General features: G+C 31.8%; 4 protein-coding genes across 4 annotated transcripts; 1 reads left to right on the top strand and 3 right to left on the bottom strand.

The window, feature by feature from the left end:
- Positions 1-3334: 3334 nt before the first annotated feature.
- LOC129311314 (transcription factor MAMYB) lies at positions 3335-4487 on the bottom strand. The gene has a single exon (XM_054953540.1). The coding sequence runs from the start codon at positions 4440-4442 to the stop codon at positions 3483-3485; it is 960 nt and encodes a 319-aa protein (XP_054809515.1). The 5' UTR covers positions 4443-4487; the 3' UTR covers positions 3335-3482.
- A 6754-nt stretch (positions 4488-11241) lies between these two features.
- LOC129311916 (expansin-like B1) lies at positions 11242-13463 on the top strand. Its single transcript, XM_054954412.1, has 5 exons — positions 11242-11457; positions 11562-11668; positions 12070-12251; positions 12357-12489; positions 13083-13463. The coding sequence occupies exons 1-5, from the start codon at positions 11316-11318 to the stop codon at positions 13284-13286; spliced, it is 768 nt and encodes a 255-aa protein (XP_054810387.1). The 5' UTR covers positions 11242-11315; the 3' UTR covers positions 13287-13463.
- Positions 13464-14281: 818 nt separating this feature from the next.
- Positions 14282-19006, bottom strand: LOC129310941 (ras-related protein RABH1b). The gene is made up of 6 exons (XM_054952839.1): positions 18729-19006; positions 17458-17528; positions 16709-16797; positions 15972-16083; positions 15308-15398; positions 14282-14709 (listed from the first exon to the last, which is right to left on the bottom strand). Exons 1-6 carry the CDS (start codon positions 18843-18845, stop codon positions 14569-14571), a joined length of 621 nt encoding a protein of 206 aa, XP_054808814.1. The 5' UTR covers positions 18846-19006; the 3' UTR covers positions 14282-14568.
- Positions 19007-21562: 2556 nt separating this feature from the next.
- On the bottom strand, positions 21563-22446 carry LOC129312114 (putative invertase inhibitor). The gene has a single exon (XM_054954706.1). The coding sequence runs from the start codon at positions 22404-22406 to the stop codon at positions 21843-21845; it is 564 nt and encodes a 187-aa protein (XP_054810681.1). The 5' UTR covers positions 22407-22446; the 3' UTR covers positions 21563-21842.
- Positions 22447-25895: the final 3449 nt, after the last annotated feature.

Below are 25895 nucleotides of genomic sequence, written 5' to 3' on the forward strand. Positions count from 1 at the left end.
GGGGAGAAAAAGGCACTAAAAAAGAAAAAGAAAAGAGCACTAGAAATATGAAATAAAATATCTATCAAGCGGAGTAAATGTTTTAAAAATAAAACAAATTAAAATTAAATCATTTTAAAATTGAAGTTGGTAAAAAATTTCAATCCAATTGATAATTACTTGATTTAAAATTTATAAAACTACAAGATTAAATCTCACACTTTGTTGATACACAACTAGTAAATATCTTTACAAATGCTTTTTAAATTTAAAAATATATTTTAACTCTGATGAATTTTTAAGAGTCAACTCATTTAAATTGTTTTTTTCATCAAAGAAATCATTAAAATGAAATAAGTTATTTAAAATTTCAACAAAAAAAAGTAAATGGTTGAAAATCATACCCATCTAACATAGGTAAAATTATATAAATGGAATTTTAAATTTAAAATATTTTATATTGAAAGATCCCAAATTTATCGCTGCTACATATATTTCTTTATTTATTATGCATACTCTGAAACATGAATTAGATTGTTCATAATTTATAAGCAGTGTAATTTAGTATAAGTTTTATTATATATATTGATTGATGATTCATTGAAATATTATCTTATCTTTTTCTTAAAAAAAAATTAGAGAGGCACGTAATAATGGCATGAGGTTAATATTATTTTTTATCTTAGTAAAGCCTATAAATTGATATTTTTCTTACTAAAGTAACTTTAACATTTATTTAAATGGGCTCTATATTATTCAATTACTTTAATTTTTTGAAGAATTGTGTTAAAATTTTATAAAAAAAATTACTTACTACAAGATTCATTAAAAATTAAACTAAGATAATGGACAACACATTGACTTTAGTTCAATTATTAATGAACTTTACAGTAATTAATTTTTTCATATGAGACTTATATATAATTTTTCTTTCACATTTTTATTCTTGGCTTCGTACTTTTTATATTAGATTTTCTACTTTGCTTTCATTTGTTTTAATTATATCATGATGAAATTTCAATAATAATACATCACAATCTATTTTTTGTTTATAACAATGTGCATTGCAAAATGCAAAAGAGTTAAATTCTATTTTTTGTATCCAAAGGGTTAAATTCTAGTTGAATATTGTAAAAGAATTCACACAAATAATTAACCATAAAAAATTATTTTGAACAATAATAAATAGAAGTAAGAGGGAAATCTAAGCGGACGATATACAATGTTCTTTATAAACTTTTTGTAATTTAATTCTTGTGGTTATTTTATATTTCAAAAAATAAATTTAAATTTTAATATTGTGAACATAAACATATTTAACTAAGTGAACATTCATAATATGAGGCCAAAGGTTTTTGCTTTGGTCTCTTAGCTTTCCAACTCCTAGTGTATGCTGGAGAACTAGGAACTTATTTTAGTATCTTGCATGATTTTCTTTTTTGAAAAAAAAAAAAACACAGAGTCAAAGTAATTGCATTCAAATGTTGGCAAAAAAAAAAAATTGCATTTGGATAATACTCTTTCCAATCCTATTTATAAATCATTTCTATTAACCTTATTAATATAAATATAATAAAAGAATAAAAATAAAAGTAAGTGAAATTTTAAATATAACCTTCAAGTAAAAAATAAATAAATAATATAATATTTTTTTATCTTTCTCTCTCTTACTTTATATATATTTTGAGAATTTCAATGTAAAACAAATCAATCCCATCAACTAATATTTCTCTTACTTTTTAAGAATAATTTAAAAATTTTAAGTTGAAATAAAATAATCTCATCCACTAATGATGTATAAAGTGAATTAAAATATGTTTTTAGAATGTGATTAATATATAAAATAGAAGAGTATAGCTTAGCTTAATATAAATTTTATTTATTTTATATATATATATTGAATTAATGTTGATATTGATTAGGATGATTCGTACTTTTCATGTACTTGCATCACATGTCCTCTGGATATGAAGCCTCAGCCCCTCTCTAGCGGGTCGTTATACTCAGACAGTCTCACTGAAATCGTCTCAGAATTGTCCACATGACAGAAGTCGTACATGCTTGTGACAAAAGTTCTGAAAACCAGTCATGTACTTGGAATAAGATGCACCGAGAAAACTTATCAGTAATAAAGCGAACTTGAAACAGCTTGTATTAACAGGCTAAAACTTAAGGAAGGACCATACAACTTCCAAGGATTCAATTTTTTCTGAAATCCGTCCCTTCCTGTTAGCAGAAGCAAAAATCAAGCAAAGAACCAGATGTAAAATTCAGTCAAACTCAGGGAACAAGACCTCCATATTCACTCTTTCTGACGGACAGCTCTTCCCAAAGCAGCACCCAAAGTTTTGCGTTCGATTATATCAATGGCAGCACGAGGAGATTACATCACAATGGTTCTGATGCTTTTCTTAATCCAAGAAACCTCATGCCTCAAGGATTCTTGGTTTTTGCTTTCGTATATCATTAATAGGACAAAATATAGTTGCATGACTGTGCCTTGAGGGGATATGGCAAGGTGCTTTTTAATAGCAAGGTAGGATGAAATTGTCAAGGGCCTTGTGTTCTTTTCTGCATTGTTTCTAGTAGTAGAACACGAGGAGATTAATACTTTTCTGCCTTCGTATATCATTAATAGAACAAAATGAAATTGTCAATGGCAACACGAGGAGATTACATCACAATGGCTCTGATGCTTTTCTTAGTCCAAGAAACCTCATGCCTCACGAATTCTTGGGTTTTTTTGCCTTGGTATATCATTAATAGAACAAAATGTGGTTGCATGACTTTGCCTTGAGAGGATATGGCAAGGTGTTTTTTTAATAGCAAGGTAGGATGAAATTGTCAAGGGCCTTGTGTTCTTTTCTGCATTGTTTCTAGCAGACGGTAATGTTGTGATTCTATGCAGGCAGACAGAACCTGTCACTTTTTGTCCCCTTGATATTACATTCCTGTGGTACCTTTTTTGTCCCATTTCATTAATTACCTCATCACTCTTATTTTAATCCATAACTGGTTATGTTCATCCACAGAAAAGGTGTGTGTATCAAGGCAATATAGCAACGATTTTCCTTTTGTTCCTCCCTTCTATGCCTAGGGGCTTAGGTGAGGGTGTCAGCAACTCAATTCAACAAATCATTGTGATCCTTTAGGTTGCTATATTTAGTACATTTCATGCTGCTCTGTGTGCTAAAAGAAACGCATGAATACCTATTTTCACAAAGTAAAATCTGAATAACTAGTTTTGGTGAAGCAATTCTTGTAATAACGTCACTAACAAGTTTTGTCATCTATAATGGCAGTGAGAACAGTATGACTACTACGCTCAAACCATGACCAATCAAACAGGAAGAAGATAAATTGCATCACTGATTCAGCTTTAACTCAAGTTGTTAACAGTGAAATATAAATGGAAACAAAATAGGTATCAGTTACCTCTCAAATAATTTCACAATCTCGCAGATTAAACTGACAAAATCTCAAGGGATTTTCCATTTTTGTATCTACGCATCTGCGGCAGCTTTCGCACTCCGAAACTCCTTTTTCAGTTCACTGACTCTTTTCACGCAAGCCGCTTTGGATTTTCCCGGTACAGCAGCTGCAATCTTCTCCCATCTCATAGCAACATCCTTCGGGAATGCCTTCAAAGCGTTAAGCAACGCAATATCCTCCCCTGAACTCCAGCCACTTCCAGATCCTTCACCAGTACCATTGACAGCTTTCTCCTCCGATTCACCTCCGAAATGTTCATTCCCATTCTCAAGTCTCTTATCCACCGGTTTCCTCTTCTTCAAAAACTGTGTATATGAGTCAGTGTCATCTAGCTTCTTCTCTCCTAATTCCTTTGCCTTCTTGATCACACTCTCCGTCCTATGCCGCCCGCTGAATGCCTCTGCGATAACCTCCCATCGTCTAGGTTTTCCCACTGGATGTTTCGACATCTGCTTCTTCAAAATCTCAACGTCTTCTTCCGTCCACTCCTTCTCTTCTTTCAATACCACACCATTTCCACCGGCTCCACTAGCTTGATTCTTCTTCTCCGCCCGTTCAGACACGTTGACGTTATCAATCGAGGCGATCGGACCAACAGCAATATCCTCAGATCTACGAGTCTTGGATCTCTTCTGAGAAGACCTCTTGTTAGTGTCTTCATCGACTGCGGGTTCTTCATCAGGGAACTCAACAATTGAACCATGGCCGACGCGGATGTCGCCGCCGGTGAGGGAATTGGGAGCAAAAGGACCGATGAGTAGAGAAAGAGAGAGCCATATTAGGAGGGATCGAAAGGGTTCGGATTGGAGATAGAAAATTGAGAGAGCAAAGAAAAGGGAAGAAAGTGAGATAGCGAAGAAGAGGAATGGCTTGCTGGGCTTCTGATAAGCTTGTGATTCTGGTACAGAAGAAGCTTTTGACTGAGATTGGAAGAGGAACCTTGGCCTCGCGTCGTCGTCCAGGAACTCCATTGTCACTAGCTTTTAATGTTCCTCGTTAACTCAAGCCTACCAATTTAATCGTGAAGCCAGTCCCATACGCTAGGGTGTATTATTGTTATTATTTTACTGTATTTTAGGTAGCATTGCGCCATTGACTCACTAACCCATGTTAGATTATACAAATTAGCTTTTCCCAACTTATAGTAAATCTTTTTTTGATTAATATTTTACAAACCGGACCTCGACTGATATGTCACGGCTCTCACTTAAGGTGCATCAAGAATGCAGAATGCCAGAGGGGTTTTTTTTTTTTTTTTTTGGATTGTTATGGTAGGCTCTATTTGTTGGTAAAAACTGTAAGATATGTTGACATACACAAGAGTAATAGAGTTTATGTGCTCGTTAGTTATTGTTAATTGTTAAGTTTTCATGGTTGTATTTGAAATATAATATCTAACATTGTAAACGGATGAAATTTGAGGGATTAAGAGCAATGAAAAAAACAATACTCCATTCATTCAAAAATATAATATATTTTTAATCGAATTTTATCCTCTAACAAAGTAGTTATTTATTTTTAAAATAACCTTATATTTTATATTTACTCCTATTTAATATAGTATTTTATCCTAAAATAAATATAAAGTTATTTATTTAATAGGGACACTTTTAAAAATATATGTACATATAACATTTCATATGATATCCATGTTTGATGGCTAGTAAGTGAAGGATTACTTTTACCCTTAAATATTCGTTCAGATGCAGCTAATATCATGAACTCAATTTTGGATCATTTCCTTGTTAAACATTTAAAAAATATATGAGCACAAGTGTCTTATTATTAATTAACACACCACATATAAATATTAATTTAAGTTAGTGGGTCTTACATGTGTGCACATGTGGCATCCAAGTGGATGCTTAGTTAGAATTTTTTTTTTAAAAAAATAACAAGTGGCTATCTAAATAGAACGATAAAGAATTGAGATGACATTGCCATGTTATGTGGAGGGGAGTGATGGAGCCACGGATGAAGATATTGCAACTTTTCAAGATGCTAATGAGGTAATGAATCAAGAAGGAAATGAATTTGTAGCCTAACATCAATTTGAAATAGCAAGATACTTTGAGGTTAAATCCACAAATTTATGAGAAAGTTAAGAATTAAAAATATTCTTTAGTTGATGCAGCAATAGAGATAGCTAACTCATTCAAAAAATATTTGCAAAGCAAAAAACAATTTAGTGAAAAAAAGTTAGTGCTATAGGGCTGTTTGAAACTGTTTTTATTTTATTATTTTGAGAACTAATATTTTATAAAACATGTTCTGAGAATAAAAAATAATAATAAAAATAATTTTTTTTCATTCTCTCTTGTTCTCCATAACATTAATTATAAAACACTTAAAAGTTGTTTTTATTTTTTTATTCTTCAAAACAATATTTTATTTTTTTTTCTTCAAAACACTTTTTAAAAACACACTACCAAACGAATTTTTTTATTCTTTTGTTCTGAAAAACAGAAAACTGTTTTCAAACAGGTTTCCAAACAGGCCTATAGTCTCCCAAATTCAAAGACTTCAAAAAGTAGAAGTGTTTCAAGCCATTATAAAGCTAATGAAAGGTAATCGAGAAGAATTTAATTTATTTAAATCCCTTCTCAATGATAAAAAAAAAAAAAGAGTGGTTTCAATTTCTTCTTAAAAGTTGATAGTATCCAATTTGCACAATATGATCATCATTGACTCCCATCTTCATTTGAGGGTAACTAGTGTAGATATTGTTTCCTTTTTAACTTTGGTCCCCCTTTTCTTATCTTCACTGGGGTTGGAAGTTTCTCTGCGCAATGCAATTTTCTATTTTAATCATATGATTCTCTGATAATGATGTATCCTGTATATTAGTATTTGGGTTTATTGCTTAGCATATTGATATTTGAAATTTTTCATAACAAACGAGTTGCATTTGTCTTGCCGACTTTTTCTTTGTATGCAAGCAGAGATAAACACTTTCCAGGTCAAAAAAAAAAAAAAGTAGAGATAAACACTCATCTTCTAAATTAGCCTTTTTCATATTTAGCTTAGTAGTCTTTGATAGGTAGTATCCTTGATACACACACGCACTCACTAAACTATGATTTTGCTTGACTTTCATATATATACTCTCATTTTCTTTTGTTAACTAGTTTTTTTTTAACTGTATTCGCTGGCTATTTAATTTGTTAGCTGAAACATTTAATTATGTCACTTATTAAAAACCAGTTTCTAATAATTCTATATGAACATGGAATATACAAACCAAACAAGGGACAATTTTAAACCTACTTTTCACTTTTAACCTTAAGAACAACATCATCATGGAATATACAAACCAAACAAGGGACAATTTTAAACCTACTTTTCACTTTTAACCTTCAAGAACAACATCAAATAGAAGAGCAGAGGCATGTAAAAACTTCAATCAGAAACCTACCCCCCCCCCCAAAAAAAAAAATAACGCATAACTAGAAACCTTTGATTAAATAGAAGTATGAAAATAAAAAATATATACTCCCTCCGTTCAAAAATAAAAAAATATTTTTAATCGAATATCATTCTCAATAAAGTAATTACTTATTTTCAAATTAATCCTATCTTTTCATATTGACTCCTATTTAACAAAGTATTTCACCCTAAAATAAATGTAAAATAATTTACTCAATAAGAATACTTTTAGAAAAAGGACAATGATTACACATTGAAAGATAAAAAATGCCTTATATTTTTTAACATTTAATCTCTTAAAAAATGCATTATATTTTTAATGAAGGGAGTATACACATATGTATATATACAAGCATCCTAAAAATGGAGATTACTCAAGTGGATCCATAGTGTATATATATTTGGGTTTCCCCGGGCCTTGCATGTCTAGTGGGTAAATTTTAGTTGATAACTTAAATGCAAAACATTAAAAATAAAGTTGTTTATCGTAATTCAAAATTTCTTGCACAATCTAATGAAGGATTTCAATATTAAATTTTAATTTTTTAATTATTCAAATAAAAAATTTTAGATATATAAATTTGAGATTTGAGATTTGAAATGTGAGAGATTTTAAATTCAAAATTCAAATCCAATTTCATCATCTAACGCTACCTAAAGTTATTTGAAATAGGAAAATTGCTGAGTTAAAAAAAAATATCTGTGGTTTATATTCATATAAGACTTGACAGAGTTATATTAATTGTTGAAAGCCTAACAAAACTACGGTGAAATCAGTTGCAGGACTGATTGCTGTCCATTATTGATGTTTTCAATTTTCAATGTGAAAGAGTACGCCAACATATTCCTGAACTAATTTCAAATAAAGTTCAACAACAGAAATAAAATGAGACGAGAGATTCAATTACTATTGAAAGAGATAACTTAATTTGCCAATTTAAAAGCAATACGTGTGCATATTAATGACTTTAATTAATACATTGAATACATTCGACGTGCAAAAACTATATTGTTATTTTCATCGTAAATTATAAGGAAATTTTTAAAAAAATTCAGTAAATTAAAATATAAAACGCTTTGACAAAAATAAATTTTTATTAATGACACTTTTTTAGTATTATCTTTTTATTATATTCTCTTTTTTCATTATTCTTTTATAAATAGAGTATTAGATGAAAGATATTTTTAAAAATTTTTAGTTTTGTTTTTTAAAAAATAAAGTTACAAAATATATTTAATAAGTTTTATTGATATGTATGATTTTACTAAAAATGTCTTATAAATTAAATGAAGAGAGTATTTGAAAATATGATGCAATTATTCAATAATAGTAAAGAAACATGTTAAATTTACACTCCAAATCACTAGTGCTAGGTGGTCCTAAGAGAAAATCACAAGTGCCAAACTGATCAGCACTAGCCACTGTGGAAGGGAAGAGGGGATAATTCCAATTCTATCATGCAGAGACACACTATAGTCCAGTTGTTTTCACTATTTTCAATGTGACAACTTGCTACGTTGGAACACCTGTTTTTTGTTTTTTTTTTGTATTTTACTTGTAGAATTAACAGTTTCAATTCAGTGAATGATTCAAGAAACTTGATTTTTTTTTAAAGTAAGATTGGGTGTTCAAATCTTATAATTTATGAATAAAAAATAGTTTAGAAATATTGAAGCCACTTTCACTAAAATATTTAGTTTTATGTTCAATATTTATAAAAATATTCCCTAATGTAAGCATAAATAATAGTTTTTATAAGTTGTTATTGATCCTTTTTTTTTTTGTTCAAAGAGGATTACCATTAATTAACTCTAAATGTTTACGTCAAGCAAGAAAGGGAGTCAACGAAAAATATTGATTCCTATTTTTAGTAATAAATATTTGGCAACAATTAAAAATTATTTTCTTAAAATAGAATAGACAACAATTTTTAAATATTGTAATAAAATTTTTGAATAGATAATATAAAAATGGTTGACGTAAACATTTTTTATTTTCTTAATAAATATTTTCTTAAAATATTTACTTAAAATATTTATTAATATTGATTCCTATTTTAAGTAATAAATATTTGGCAACAATTAAAAATTATTTTCTTAAAATAGAATAGACAACAATTTTCAAATATTGTAATAAAATTTTTGAATAGATAATATAAAAATGGTTGCTTATAAGTATGCTTTTATCACAATATTTCCAAGTAACAAAAACATAAATGTTGTTTGTAAAAATTTTTTTTGCATCATTTAAAAAATGTTGCTTTTTGCTTTTCTACACATAAAAATATTTTTTCAGTTTTTTAAATTTTTCTATATACTTTTATTTATTTTTTAAATTTTATTTTAATATGTATATAAATTCAAAAATTAATTTAACAATTATATGTATATATAATATTTTGTTTTGTAATATCTAAAAGTCATGTTGAAAGAGTGGTTAAAATCACACCTTCCCTTCAAAAGGTTTGTCCATGTTATGTGATGAGCAACTCTTTGAATCTGTTGCAATTAATTACATGATAATAATTATAGTTTAGTTTTTATAGTTCTTGTTATATTTTTAAAACCTTCATAAAAGGCAAAAATATTACAAGGCTTGACTATGGAGCTGATAACGCTAGAATTAATCCGTTAAATACTGAATATCACATTAGAAAAAAAAAAAAAAAAAAGAGGAAGAAGAAGGAGGGGGAGGAGGAGGAAAAGGATTCGGCACTTCACACCCAAGGCCTGCTCACTACTCAAGCGTGTTCCCCAAGTCACTATTACACTATTTATATATGCCATTCTCTTCTGCAGGGTTTGGGTTTGAAAAAGATGGAACGCAATGAGATCATGGAAAAAAAAAAAAAAGCTGTATATTTTATGCAAATTGTGCAAATGGATCATAATTGCAACGGAGGGTCCAGAGAGTTCCCAATAAATGGTTTCCATGTCATAGCTGACGTGGTTCACAGGACTTGCTTCATGGCAGTCTCTCTCAGCATTTTTGAAATCGTCAATGCAAAATGTGCAGCCTTCATATACCCACTCCAGGCATCAACCCAGGACCAGGACTTTCAAAATCCTAAGCGATAAGCTTCATCTACCCAATAAGGAGGCTGCTAGAGATAGAGATATTTCAATGGAGGTTTCATAGCTTCTCAGGTTCGCTATAATGACACCAAGGTCCACCCCCACGAGGTATCATGATATTTTCTTTCTTTTTTCTTGCTCATTAGCATTTTTTAATGGGGTCTTTAAAGTATTATTGGATATAAATATGAACACTTCTTCTAATACCAATTCAAACCTTAATTCATCACATTATAATATATTAATCTCTTCCAACATCATGACATGCATTTTCAATTGGCAATTTGTCCTTATGTAATGTCCCTGTAAACACACTATCTAAAATGCTAAAAGATTGATATTCCCACTGTATCTTCCACGTGCAGTGACGCTGAGATATATAGAACAAGGTCTTTCTGTCGCCAAGGACCAAGTGGGAACACTAAGATATTCCTAATGCTGATCTGAATTCTGAAGTTTATGTCAGTGCAAGATGGCCTAACTCTGTGTTGATTCCTTGAGCTCAATCCACATTTCTCAGCATCTTCTTACATTCAAAATCAATTGCATCTTTGGTTTCAACCTACTTATTAGGGTTAGGTGCACAAAAGGTCAATTGCTGCATTTAGTTTCATCATGTTGGTTCTCTCGTTTTCGTATAATGTGATCCATATGGTTATGTGAAAAATATTAAACAAACAAAAATTCAATAGAAAGCGTCTAGAGAAGGAAGACCAAAGCTATAATGGTTAAGTAGGTAGGTTACAACAGCCAAATCTCATTGTAGCTGGGACTAATTATTAAAAGAAAAAGAGGGGAAAATAGAGCTTGTAATCTTTAAAGTTTTAGTCAACTTAGATAAATGTTTTTATAGCTTTTTCATCTAATTAAGGATGGTCAATTTATGAAATTTTGGTGATCTTTAATCGAAGTTTTTACTGTTATCACATATTATCGTATGTGACATATCATCTTCAGAAATTTTGACTAAAGTTGACCATAATTTTAAGAATAAATTTCATAATAAAAGACTATAATAACTTTGATTTAAGTTAAACAAAACTATAGGAACTAAAACTATACCTTTTCCTATAAAAGAACTAACCAATATATGAAATTGAAAGAAACATAAAGTTTGAAAGGTCAAAAAGTAGTTATTCAACATTATATGAAACCGAGAGCAGCTGGGAAGCAAGCAAAGGTTGAATCTTTTTTAGTTTTAAATATTTACCTTTGGAATGTCAAAGTAGGTAAGGTTTTACCAAATTCTCTATAAATAGGAGCACCCTGATTTGCTCCATGCATCACCAATTAAGTCTCTATTTTCCATCCTTCTCTTCTCTGTGTTCTGTCATATATCCAACATGTCTCTCTCTGCTCTTTGTTCTCTTCTTCTTGCCACCACCTTGCTTCTCATGCAAAGTCTGACAGACGCTGCATGTTCCGATTGTTTTGTATCTTCTCGAGCATCCTATTACCCAAACTCTGATGAACAAGGAACAGATGGTAAGATCATAGACAACCCAGAAACAAACTTGAACTGAGATTTATAACACAACATGTTTTCTGACCTATATAAATATCCTCTTTGCGATATAAATATATTGCAGTAGGTGCATGTGGATTTGGTTCCTTTGGTGCTACAGTCAATGGCGGGGACGTCTCAGCTGCTTCTAATCTCTATCGAGATGGTCTCGGCTGTGGTGCCTGTTACCAGGTCACTATATATATATATATATATAAATTCATCATTATCTTACTTCTTAACCACTTCTTTATTTTCTAAGCCATGTTTTGTTTTTGTGTGTGTGTGTGTTTCATCGTCATGGTTCTAATCCATGAACTTAGTTTGCAAGCTTTATGAGCAAATTAGAGTAATGTAGTGATAACCAGCCAGCGCAAAGCTCAGTTGATTAGTGCTACGCTAGTTTAATCAGAAGTCTTGGTCGAGCCTTATATATGCAACTAAGTTAAATACTCGTAGAGATACTTTACTAACTTTGTGATCTGACCCGGCTTGATCCAGATTAGTCGGTATCTCAAAGACTCTGATACTGGGTGCACATCCAAAATAAAGTACAATAATAATCGGTGGTTTTGTTGTGTGGCTATATATAGGTGAGGTGTACGAACAGTGCTTATTGCTCAGACAATGGCGTGACGATAGTGATAACAGACCAAGGTTCAGGTGATAACACTGATTTCATTCTCAGCAAAAGAGCCTTCACTAAGATGGCTCAGACAAGTGATGCTGCTGCCACTTTGCTGTCTTTTGGTGTAGTTGATATCCAATACAGAAGGTAATTCATTAATTAACTCTAAGCTAAGATCTGTCATCTTAATTAAGTGATGATTCATTAATATTTATGACTGAGGTCATATTTATATATTATTTGTGTCTGCAGAGTTTCATGCAGCTACCCGTCCAAAAACATCACTTTTAAGATACATGAAAGTAGCAGCAATCCCCATTACTTGGCCTTCGCCATAGAGTACCAACAGGGAAAGACAGATATCACTGCTCTGCAGCTCTGTGAGGTATTTTTTTCTGCTTCCTTTTTTTCTCTTAATGATGAACACATTTCTTGCAGAATCAAAGAAACAAGTCGAAATATTTATAAGAGAAAATAAAACTTTTTAGTCCCTTAAATTTGTTTCATTTGTCAATTTGATCCCTCAAATTTATTTTTTCTTGAATCGGTTCCTTAAATTTGCTTTAGTTATTGATTTAGTCTTTAATATTTAAAGAAAAGATAACATTGTTAAGATTTACTAACATGGATAGCTGAATATTAATGATAGCTATATAGATTAATGAAAAAAAAATATAATTTAGGTAACTAGAAAAAATTACAGAAATTTCAAAAAACAAAATAAACCAACACAATGTAAAAAAAAAAACTAGATTAATACAAATTAAATTGATTTGAAAGTCAATTTGTGTTTTAAAATTTAAAAGACAACTATAATAATTTAAAAAAACATCTAGGACAAAATTAATAAAAATTAAAATTAAAAGATCAAATGGATAATTAAAATAAACTTAAAAAACTAAAAATTTCCTTATCCCTTTTGTTATCGTGTGTGAATAGTGTGTTATATATTGAGAAGTTTTGTTTAACTGTGTGTAGACTCAGAACTTTGTGTGCAAGTTACTGAGTAGGAGTTCCGGAGCTGTGTGGAGTGTAAACTCTCCTCCAAGTGGACCATTGTTAGTGAGGATGTTATTTAGTGATGATGATGGAGAAGACACGTGGGTTGTTCCTGTGAATAACATTCCTCAAGACTGGAAGGCTGGACAAACCTATGATTCTGGAGTTCAAGTGAACCAGTAGAGACAAGAACACCATAATATGATGTATTCATTTGCCATCTCTATTTACTCAAACAAATAAGTGATCACATTAATTCTAGTGTTTATTCCTATATCTTTGTTTGTTTGTTTGTTTTTTCTTCCGTTTGTAGTTTTGTGTTTCTCATAACAAGTAGTGATGGGAATTTTCTTTTCTTCTTCTTCTTCTTTTTGTTTTTTTTTTCGTTTTCCTTCTATTTCACTGCTTAAGCAAAGGAAAGCAACTTATCTTTCCACGGTGACACAAATATATTTCTCTGCGAACTAGACTACGACATAGGTCTTTACATCTTTATTGTCATATTTTTCGATTAAAATATGATGCGTGTATATTATGACAAAAAATAAAACAATATATATAAATATATAGTTAATATAAAAAAAATTATATGTAAATATTATTACTGTACTAGTGATCCTTATACTTGCCGTGCTTTAATAGGAGAAACCATTAATAAAAGAACATAATTTTATTAGGAAAACAAAACATAAACAATTGAACGTAAATTTTATTCTATAATTTACACTCGTGTTATTAATTTTTAATTATAAAAGAAGATTTTTCTATTAAATTTCACAGACTAAATCAAAAATTGAAGAAAAATTCATAAATTGTAAGATATTTTTTCAAAATTTAAAATAAGGTGGAACTTCAGGTAAAAGTTAAAGAATAAAATATCCTTCTTTCCTTCCCTGTTTCTCTCTGTATATTACTCTAATACTCAAATACCCAGCCCCAACATTTACCAACCAAATCTCACAGACAAGTGTAATTCAGAGAGCGAGTCTATCACATTTGTTGGAGAGCATTTAATCATTCCTCACCTTTCATTAGGAAAGGCGGAGAATGATGATTGATGATTGATTACTCTCTTGTGGCTGTTTCTTGTGTTTCCCCGTACTGCTTCCTTTTGCAGTATGAATTTCAGTGGGTCTATGCTTTGGAGGCTAGTTAAAAACTAAAATGATGTAAACAAATATGGGAATGATAATGGTTACCAAATATATGAATGAGAAGCTAAATACCAAGCTGGCCAATCTTACAATGTTATGAAACAATAATTTAAAACAACCTAACCAACAATCTCAACCGTTACCATTTTTTCCATTGATGCTACCTCTCAACTTGTATTCTGAACACTTCTTTTTCCACATAATGCTGTTCAAGTCTAGGAGACTATAATCAAAACCTTTACAGATCTTAGGGCGTCGCAAAACAAAAAAGCAAGAAGCAAAACGATACAAAACTCCCACATGATGCACATTCAGCAAGCACATCCACCTGACTGAGGTTGAGACTCGGTTCCACCAGAGGACTTGAGGTTCACGTCGACCAAATCTTCTTGTTTTGTGGAAGATAAAGTTTCCATTCCAGGTAATGCAGCAGCAATTTTCCGAAAGAGAGCCTGGATATTGGTTTGATAAAGCAGTACAGTGAGAACCAAGTATCTACAAAAACTACAGAAAATTTTCAAATTGAAGACAAAAGGGCATGCAAGGCAATCCAGTAGTTAACGCTACAGGGGTATTGGATTCCTGAAAGCCATCAGAGATATAATAAGTAGATAGACAAAACTCTCTTAATTTGTTGGAAATATATAGTAACTTCACTAGTGCCGACGACTTAGGTGTCATGATGGCACCACATGACCTCACTAAGCCTAAGGTTGAGGGTTCTACCCTTACTGCGGCATGGGTGTGAGTTTGGCTGTGTGTGAGACACTTGTAATTGTCCCTAGTACTATATAATATATAGTAAATTGACCATTGGAATGTGGTCTGCAACATTAATTTCAGTAGGAAAAGCCCTCCAAAACTTGGCATATATGATCCGCCATCGCAAAACTTCAGAACCATTTGCTAGGTAAATGACTAATCAAATCAAGCAAGAACATCTTTTTCACTTACTTGAGTCTCGTTAGCATAACTTTTTTTATCAGTCATTGTGCATGAGAAAGACAACGAATATATGAGAAAAAAGAGGGGAAGGGGGGGGGGGTTTACCTTGATATTGAAGCCAGCTTTGGCACTAGCTTCAATGAACATGACATTAAGATCACGGGCTTTTGCTTCCCCTTCCTCTGTGGAGACTTGCCTGGCAAAAAATATTTCTCATAAACAAAAGGCTATGTTCTGGCCAACTCACAGGAGTACAGGAGAAAGTACATGCAATACATGAAACCAAGAGCGTACACACATGTAACATCTTAACAGTCAAACCCATTCAAGCTAGTAAAGCGCCAAAAAACTATATCTAGACCTCATTTTTAAAGGACCATTAAAAGATGGAGGGCTATCCTAATTTCTTAGACTTCAAAAGGGGAAGACCAAAAGGTCTTGAGGTTCAATTGATGAAGTCCAAACAAGTATAAGAATATATATCTTTTTAAACAAGTATATGGTATTCAGCAAGAGATAGAGGAGGTGATGAATTGACAGTTTTATGTTATTTTAGCAAAAGTGAAAAGACAGAAGGCATAGTCCCATTCAACTAAATGATTTATCCCTTTTCACTACTCACAGGCTTCATCTATATGCCAAGTAATTAATTAATGAACTTATTGAAAGGTACAAGTGATCCGTCAAAAGACAAAATAGAAGCACAATACCATAAACCAGCCAGTATAAACCATCACCCAAAGTCGGATTTGTTTTCATTAGCCATTACCTCTTCTCAACAAGGTCAGTTTTGTTCCCAACAAGAACGATGATGACATCACTGCCCCTCTCACTTCGGACCTCTTCAATCCACTTCACTGTATTTAAGAAAGTTTGTCGACCTATACCATAATAATAATGAATGATCAGAAAGCACCATGCAAAGTGTTATAGAACTGCCAAAAAATTATGCACACATGATTCAACCCATGCAGAGAGATCCATGATGACTAAGAATCATAGCCTGCACCTGTAAGAGAAGGTGAATTAGAGGCAATTGTCCCCTGTTTGTTACCCCAGCTTCATAAGTTGTAGTCTTCATTCACTTTTTCCCCCCTAAATAAAACTATTCACTCACTACGATTCTGTCTTTAATAAGGGGGGAGAGAAGGGGGGGGAGAGAGAGAAGGAAGAAAAAGAAGGGAAAGGAAGGGCAAAGGGTGTGTCAAGCCTCCCCGCAATTGATATTGTCTGGACAGAATATTTCACAAATATCTGAAAAGAAAAATAAGGAACTGCTAATACAGGATGAAAAAATTACAATTTTTTATAAATGCCACATCCATGCACCTTTCAGAAATAGTTCTTCTCTTTCTTTGTAAATTTTTTTTTTTTGGGGGTGTGGTGGGGAAGCAAACAGAAAGACAAGGCCGGAAAGTATAGCTAACTATTACTATGATGCAAATGCTGCCAAGAAAATGTTACTAAGAAAGGAATAGTGAACAGAAGTTATTTCAAATGGCATACTTGCAACATCATAAACGATGACAGCAACAGATGAGTCCCTAATGTAGCTTGGAATAAGGCTTCTAAATCTCTCCTGTCCTGCTGTATCCCTGTCAACACAGTAAAAAGAATGAGGCATTTGAACAAAAATTTATAAATAAATCAATGAAGTAAAGGAATGATGCATAAAAGCCTGATATCTACCAAAAAAACACCTAATGTCATGGACCTCGCACCAATATACCAATATGTATTCTTCTAACACTTGAAGCAAGACCAGGCATTCAAAGCGAGATACAGAAATTAATAACATTTGCTCCAAAAGATGTATATTCCAACTTCCAAGATGCCTTAAAACGATTAGCATCATTCTAGCATTCACTCAGTCAATCTTAGGTTTAAAACCCATTTGCTTTCAATCAAAATCCAGACTAATGCAGGAGTGCATATAAAAACCATTAAAAAAGAATAACTACTATAATAACAAGAATAATGGAGAAAAAATCATATAAAGCGTCACAAAACATCATATCTTCCGAACTCCACTATTGGTGCACGGGATAAATCTTTGAAATCAAATAGAAAATATGAATTGGAGAAGAAACAAGATAAACATCAAATTGACTTTGAGTAGTTAAATTGTTATATCCTTCACCTCTTATTCAAAGAAAGTAAACTTTGTTCACTAAGAATGTAATATAATTCAAAAATTTTATTCAATTATTGACTATTTGACGATAAGATTCTAAAATGATGATACTACATCTTACCACAACTGCAACCGAACAGTTCGATCTTCAAGATACATAGTTTTGGATAGAAAATCAATACCAATTGTAGCCTGTATCGCAAATAGAAAAATAAGTTTTAGTGCTAGAGAAAGATAAAATTGTAAGCATCTAAAAGAGGGAAATGCAAATAGTGTAAACCTACATGGATCCACATTAGAAGGGAAACAATATGGAAATGGTTAATTAAAGTATTAAACCATACTAATACATAAACAAACTAAGCTGAAAACATGTAAAATACATTTTAATTGATAGGATGAATTATTGTGGTGAATATAGACGAAATGACAAAACTAGAGTAACAAACTACAATTATAAGACAATCAAAATGTGCTCAGGAAATTTACTGCTAAAAGTTGAGAATTTGACCAACATTAGTTCAGGACTTCAAGATATGAGTTATGGAACTAAAATCAAGAGGTCATACTTTTCCCACTACTTTACACCATCTTGCCAGGAAGGCAATTATCCTGAAATTTTCATTTTGCTAGACTCTTTCATCCTAGGATTGAAATTAGACACAAGTTTCTATATCTTCAATATCAGGTTCATCAATAAAAATATTACATGCAACAAATTTTTGAAAGGCTCAGTCATGTGATGCTGAGCTTTAAAATTTATACTCTCTCATGCTTTTACCAGAAACTATTGTAGAAAATATATAAAAATTCTATCTTATTCCTCTGTTCTATCCCTCCACCCAAGCTCTCCTTGAGTTGCCTTATAAATGATCAGATATTTCACCTAGTTAATGTTCCTAGAAATTAGAAGAATATTCACTGGGTTAATGAACATAAAGAAGAATATCTCAAGTCACACAGATGTCTCCCATATTTCTGTCAACAATAGCAATGATCGAAATTAGCAGAACCATCGCAAAACTGAATAAACAGTCCCAGAGAAAAATCGTGATCTCTTTGAGCTGTCCAGAAAGTGAATCTAATACATGATCAACTATAACGTCGTTAGCATTAAGCAGGACACATAACATCGATGATACACAGCTGGGTGTCTCTACATTTCATTTTTACTCTGGAAGGCACAATCTCCGGGGGATAAATCACTGGCGTAATAATGTAGATTCACAATTTTCTTATCCCAATCATGCATCTATGTCTCATGATCAAACAAACACGGATTTGGAAAGTTCCATTGGAAGTCCCAAAATCATCAGATCACAGCTAAGAAAAAGGTAACGAGCAATTCTATTTTTGCATAGAAAAACCGGATCTGGTTGATATGACAAATACCTGATAAGTGGTATCAAATTTATCATACATGAAGCGGGTGATGATGCTGGTTTTCCCCACGGATTGATCTCCCAAGAACACCAGCTTATACTTCGCGAGAGCTGACACTGGCGCCATTTTACTGCTATCTAGAAAATTAGGAGTGTGACTACACAGGGATGTGAATTCGCCGAGCAAGAACGCTAATTCCGAATCGTTTGTCTGGTCTGATCCCGGTAAGGGAGAACGGCGAGATTTGCTAATGCAAATGATCTCAGCGTAAAACAAAACAAAACAAAACAAAACAAAAACGCCAACGATACAACTATGAAGTCTTGTTTAGTGGGATTTGAGTAGAAGCAAACAAAAATTCATTGTGCGCCTTTTTTTTTTAATATTTTAAAGTGATAATATAATTTTTAATTCTTTTTCAATTATCAATTTTATTTTGTTAAAGTATACATTAAATTATTTAATTATTGAGTAAAGGTATAAATTTAACTACAAACTATTTTTGGAGAAACATTTAATAGCCTAAACTATCAGGTGATGCAAAATAAATCATAAATTTTAAAAAATAGAGCATTCAATAACCTACCATTAACTTCAACTGATTGACGACGTTATGTGAGACCTACAATAATACATGACATGACACGTCAGCATATTAAAAGTATAAATTTAGCTACAAATTATTTTTCGAGAAGCATTGTGTAGCTTCTATTATAAAAAAGGACCATCAAATACCGTTCCCTTAATTTTGATCAAACACCGTTTATTTTCATATTTATGAGATCCATACAGCATTGAACTCTTCAATCTTCTTGCCTTCGTTCTCAATCTCAACTTGAGAAGAAGAGATTTAAAGAGTTCTTATCTGAAGAGGTTCACAATGATGACGCTAATAAAGTAAAAGAAATAATTCATGACTAAATTAAACTAAAATCAAGCTTCTCTCATGCATAGTAAAATCAAACTTCTATTTCATTGACATCGTTCTTATGAATATCTTTAGATAAGCACTCATTAAATCTCTTCTTCTAAAACTTATATTGAGAACGAAAGTAAAAAGATTGGAGATATTAATGCTTTGTGGGCCTCATAAATATGAAAATAAATCATGTTTGGTTAAAACTGAGGAAAATGTGTTGTATGATCTTTTTTTTATAGTAAAAACTACCCAATGCTTCTCAAAAAATAATTCATAATTAAATTTGCACATTTACCATGATAACGTGTTATGCCTATATTGTTCCATGTGTCATTATGGGCCTCACATAACGTTCATTAGCTGAAGTTAACGGTGGGTTACTGATACTCCATTTTTAAAAGTTTGTGATTTATTTTAACCATTTAATTTTATAAAATATTTGTTTAGTCTTTTAACTCTAAAAATGTTAATTTTGTTTTAATATATTTTTATATTAAATTTTTAAATATTAATAAAATATTTTTAAATATTGATATATTAATTTTAATTTTTTTAAAATAATAATAATTGATACAAAAATTAATCATTTAAAATTAATGATATTAAGATTAAAAGATTAAAAAATACTTTATAAAATTAAAAGATCAAATTAAAAATTTATATAAAGTTTGATGATAAAAAGTATACTTTAATCATTTTATTCTCTACATCTTACTATATTTTATTAAGAATTTATAGCAACTGAGTTTATTGAATCATTAAGAAATTAAGAATTTATAGCAACTGAGTTTATTGAATCATTAAGAAATTATAAAGATTAACTTATTTTGAATCAATAAACTATGAGGAATAAATTAATCCAAATTAAAATTTAAAGACTCAATTGATGATTAAGAAAAAAATTCAGGGGCAAAATTACTTTACTTCTATTTTAAAATTTAAAACGCACTGCAGTAATAGATCAAAAATCCAAATTTACAGAATGTGTCCCTACTCTCTGAGTTGTCACTTTTCGATTTCAGTTTGGTGGGGGGAAAACTTCATACAAATACCAGCTTTACTTTAACTTACAGATTAGAGATATAGGCTTTTTTTTTTTTTGGGGGGGGGGGGGGGGTCCATGTATTAACTTATATAGATTATAGTCTAAACACTAAAGATGGGGCGGAGCTACCACAGTGCAAAGTGAGATTATTAAATTATTTACAATATGATGAAAATTATAATTTCACTTTTAACTATAGACCCAAAAACATTTAAGATGCTAAATTTATTTTTTGTGCATTTCAGCCCTGGACATTTAAATTCGTGCAATATTTTCCCTATAATAAACTTTAACAGTGAGTTAAAAACAAATATACAATAAAGGACTTCAAAAATTAAAAAAATTAAAAGAATAATAGAAAATGATATAAAAATTATAATTTTTTTTCCTTTTCTATGATTATTTTGGTAATTTTTTAATAATTTTTGACATCTTTTTTTTAATTTTTTAGTTAACTCACGGTTAAAGCATGACTTTAAATATTTAGAAGTCAAAATGCAAAAGACAAAAAACAAAAGAAACTAATTTAAGGTTTTAAATATTCTTAAACTTATAATTTAAGGTTTAAATTATCATTTTATCCTTTATGATAGATACCAACAAAAGTTGATTCATTTAATAAGGCTTTGCTTGAGATAGTTGGTTCAAGTGTTATTTGAACTGAGAGTCATACCTTAATGCGCGAAAATAACTTAACTCACCTGAATTTTTACAAAATTTCAATAAAAAATATTAATAAACAAAGATAATTTAAATTGCCATTACGAATATATCCTTTTTTTATAAATATCAGTACATGTTGGCATATGCGCGTGCACATTTTTTGGTCACCGATGAGTTTAGAGGTGGATCAATATGCAACACCGTGAGCCTTAATGCTTAGCCTCTTTATATGATGCTCTCCTATATATATTTGTTCGTGGAAGAATATATGCTTCCGCCTTCCAGTTCTCACATAGCATTCATGTGGGCATTTCTCTTCCAAATTTTCATTGGAGACTAATTCCTGCTACTACATCCAGATCTCCTGGTTGCCGGGCTTTTAATATAATAATAAAAGTTCGAATTATTAGTTATAATGATAAAACATTTAAGATATATTATCTAAGGAACAGGAAGACAGGAGCAGTGGGCAGAATCCTGAAGATTCATGGGGACTTTAAGAAGGTATTGCTGGGGTAGACAAGTGAACGATGCAAAGAGAAATCCCACATAACTGGAAGAGATTGTAATTCTCCTTCGTCAATGGAGACGCTTCACCTTTCTCTGCAAATCCTTCCTGGCACGTCGATGCGGCTTCCATGACGGAGCTCATCCACGTCTTGGTCGTCTCATAGTTCTCCGACAAGAAAGCTCCGATGGAATTCATGATCCTCCACGCAGCATCAGAGTACAGCTCCAAGCAGTCTCTCAAGCAAGCCCTCAACGCAAGCTCTTCATCATCACCATCCAAACTTGTGGTGTTCATCATCAGCTTTTCTATGGTGGACAGTGTGGTGGTTGCGTTCTCCAGAGCCAGCTCCATGGCGATCAAGGCTAGCCCTTGAAGATTCGCAGCATGGCTCACTGGAATCACCTGAAGAGACGTCGAGCATAAGCCGTAGTTCAAGATGATGGATCGGTTCTCACATTTTTTGCAGGTTTGATCGATCAAGTCTTCGGCGTTTATGGTAGAAACTGTAATGACAAAGAAGAGGAGGCAGAGAAACGAAGACTCAGACATTAATTCGTTAAAATGTTATACACTAGTTGAAGAGAGATTGTATGTGGTTCATGTGTGTGTGGGGTAAATATATACGAGCATGGGATTTGCAGCTAAGTGGGAAGCAGGACAAAAGGTTAAAAAATGGCAAGTGGGAAGGAAGTTTCCTGCTTGCTGGGTAGATTTTATTTCGTTATGATCTCTTATATATATATATATATATTGACGAATGAGGAACAAGAGAGTGTTATCTTGCTTTTCATGTATTGATGCTATATATGAAGATACATAGTACTGTCAAATTCTGAATTATTTATTGATAGGGTCTGCGCTTGGCGCTTTCATAGGAAGGGTTTTATAACTGAGAAGCTTCCTAGGAAGGTTGCATTCACAAACGTTCAATTTACAGGAAGGTTGCATTCACAAACGTTCAATGGTTTTTATTATGTATGTATTTATTAAACATGTAAGATGTCTTATTAGTAACAATTTTTTTTTCCTCTTGAAATTTTTGTGCTTTTTAAGTTAGCCCTATTATAAGAATTCAGAGGTTGAAGAAATTAGCCTATTTTTAGAGTTGGCCCTTTTGAAAGATATTATAATCAAAATAATAATTCAGAAAAGAATCAAGTTAGAATTTTATTAAATTCAAGCATTTGTAGAGAAAGAGAGAAAAGAAGAACTTTGGGATGAGTTTTCCTTTCAACCATCCACCATTATTTATAATACGAGAAACTGCCATGAAATGGCAAATTTCAACTGTCACAAATTCATCTCATTATGAATAGAATTATCGTAATGGGATATTTCACTTTAAAATGAAAAAATAAATTTTTTGATTTGAATTCAATCAACAATTATTTCTCAATAATTCCCTGGCCAAACCTCAGTAAATAATGACCTGATTTCCGTCAGGAAATCGGTAATTCCAACACCTTTAGGAAATACTAAAAGTATATTTTGTTGTTTTGTGTTAAAGGAGAGATGTCTCTTTCCCATTCTCGAATTGGTCTTCACAGATAACAGAGGCATCCGTTACTGTGCTTATCTTGGTACTTGCTGAGTAGAAACCTTTCGTGTCATCCAAATCTTGAGAGAGAATCTGAGTAAAAATCAAAACAACCCTCCAATTCTTGGCACAATCAGTAAACTTGTGATCCTTCAAGAGATTGGAAATGGTGAAAACAATGTCAGTTGCATTAAAATGTAAATGACCAATAATTGGCGTATGTGACGATTGATATTCTCAATGATACCTTTGTCTCTACTGCTCCTTCCGTTTCTTTGTATGAGGAGAAAAAAAAAAAAAAACCGTTTATGCACTCTCAGTGACTGGCTGGCCATGTCATTTGTGTTTTGGATGCGTTGGCTCTTCATCTTAATGCACTTTTGGAGTCTCTTCTGTCATTGGGCCTATCTTTTAATTTGGGCCTTACTGAAAATGGTTTTGACTTTTTTCCCCATTCCAAATTAGTCATTTGAGAAGGTTAAAATCTCAAAAACACTCTCATGTGACTTGATTTGACCTCATCTTGCATGGTCATCTGTGACTTTATATTTAAAAAAAAAATCTAAAAAGCACGTTCTCAGTCTTCAGAGTTCAGACCTCCAAGCATCACCTCAAAGGGGGACAAAAATGAACCAACAAAAACTGCAGACTGCACACGGGTTTCGACCGAAAAAAAAAAAAAAAGGCTTAAAAGACCATATTTCATTTCCATATATAGGAACAGCGACTTCAAACTTCACAATTTCATTATTTTATATGATTTGAGGAAATAGACAGATGTAACCTTGTACACATCATGGTATATGAAACATTGAAAGCCCAGAGAAAGATATTGCAGGGTGTCGTTTCAAGAGTATTTGTGCATCTTAATAAAAGCCAAAGACATTGCGTTGAGCTCAAAGTATATCTTATTGTCATTTGTTAAAGGAGACTTTTCTTTCCCACTTTTGAATTGGTCCCCACAGGCAGCACAGGCATCCATTGCTGCACTTATCTTTGTAGTTGCTGGGTTGAAATCTCTGGACTTGAAAGCAGCCAAGGCGTCATCCAAGTACGAAAGAGATTCTGAGTAATCATCAGAGCAATCTTTCAAGCATTTCTTGGCATAAGCACTGAACTTAGGATTTTTCAAAAGATTGGGAAATGTTGGAGACTATGGTAGTTGCATTGGACTTGGTTATCTGAATTGTCATGACTACAAGCTCCTGGAGTCTAGTGGGTGGACTCAGAGAGTTGGCCACAAGGGCCGCAACGCAGAAATTATAGTTGACGTTGGCGTCACATTTTGAAGCGTCTTTGCAAGACTCAGTAATGAGATGAGAGCCACTTGAGATAGTCAACAACACAGGCAAAATCAGTACGAGATAGATGGGGGCCATCAACTTCATTCTGTTATTGATAGTATTTTTTTTTCTTATGATTTTCTATGATCGTCAAAATCGAACTTACTCTAGAATATATTGACAGTAAATGGTGGCCGAGGGAACGAAATTAATTGGCGATATTTAATGGCATTAATGTTGGAATATTAGGTATGTTTGAGAGTTGAGAATGGAACAGGACAAAAGAGGACCATGGCTAGTAATGCTTAGAAGTGCGGCTAGTAATGGATATCATTACTCACCTACATATGCTTTTCTTATCTCTTTTTTTTTTCCTCTCTATATATTTTGAAAGTAAGATTTGAGGTTGAAATATAAGGATTTTTGAATTTAAGGCTTAGATCCAAAGCCATTGGTCTAAATGGGACTAATGAAAGTTATTTAAATATTCTACACATAGTTTAAAAGTTTTTACAAAGTTGTAAGCTTGAGTCATCTACTTTAGATGAACCTTAAATCTCCAAAATGTGCTTTTTGGATTGTTGGGTGTTATATTAATGATTACTTAAATTAATGGAAGCTAAATGGAGTTAATGAAAGTAAATAAATCTAATGGTTATACTTAAGTGCAAGAGATTGAAATTTTAGAAAATTAATAGAAGTTGAATGAGTGCTTATAATGATATTAATGATAATTGGTATGATTAATTATGAATTAATCATCTTGTGCATTATTCAAGTCTTGGTGTAGCTTGTGAAGAACTTTTATTGAGGGGTAAACCTTTAACCTCTCAAAGGTTTGAGGTAATTAAAAAAAATTCAATTTATACATTTATTTGTTAATTAGTTATAGTCATTTATAATTGAATAGAAGATATGAGTATGTTTTTGAATATATGAAAAAATGCAAATTGTGGCATTAAGTTAATATTAAAAGATTTTATTGTGAAAAAAAATTTGATTGTGTGAAATTATTTCTTTTACTTTGTTTAAGCATAAATTGAAGAAAATATAGATTTGGAAAGTGATGAAATTGTGATGGGAGTGTAGGAGAGTATGAGATTTAATGAGTATGATATATGTACGCCATATAAAGAACTTGATGAGTAATTGCATTTCTTATGTGTTCAACATGATTTCATTGCATGATAATATGAGGCGAGGTTTCACATATAAGAA

The sequence above is a fragment of the Prosopis cineraria genome, unplaced genomic scaffold, assembly GCF_029017545.1.
Source record: "Prosopis cineraria cultivar Desert tree isolate PC_DT_omini unplaced genomic scaffold, ASM2901754v1 PC5, whole genome shotgun sequence".
NCBI classification, from domain to species: Eukaryota; Viridiplantae; Streptophyta; class Magnoliopsida; order Fabales; family Fabaceae; genus Prosopis; species Prosopis cineraria.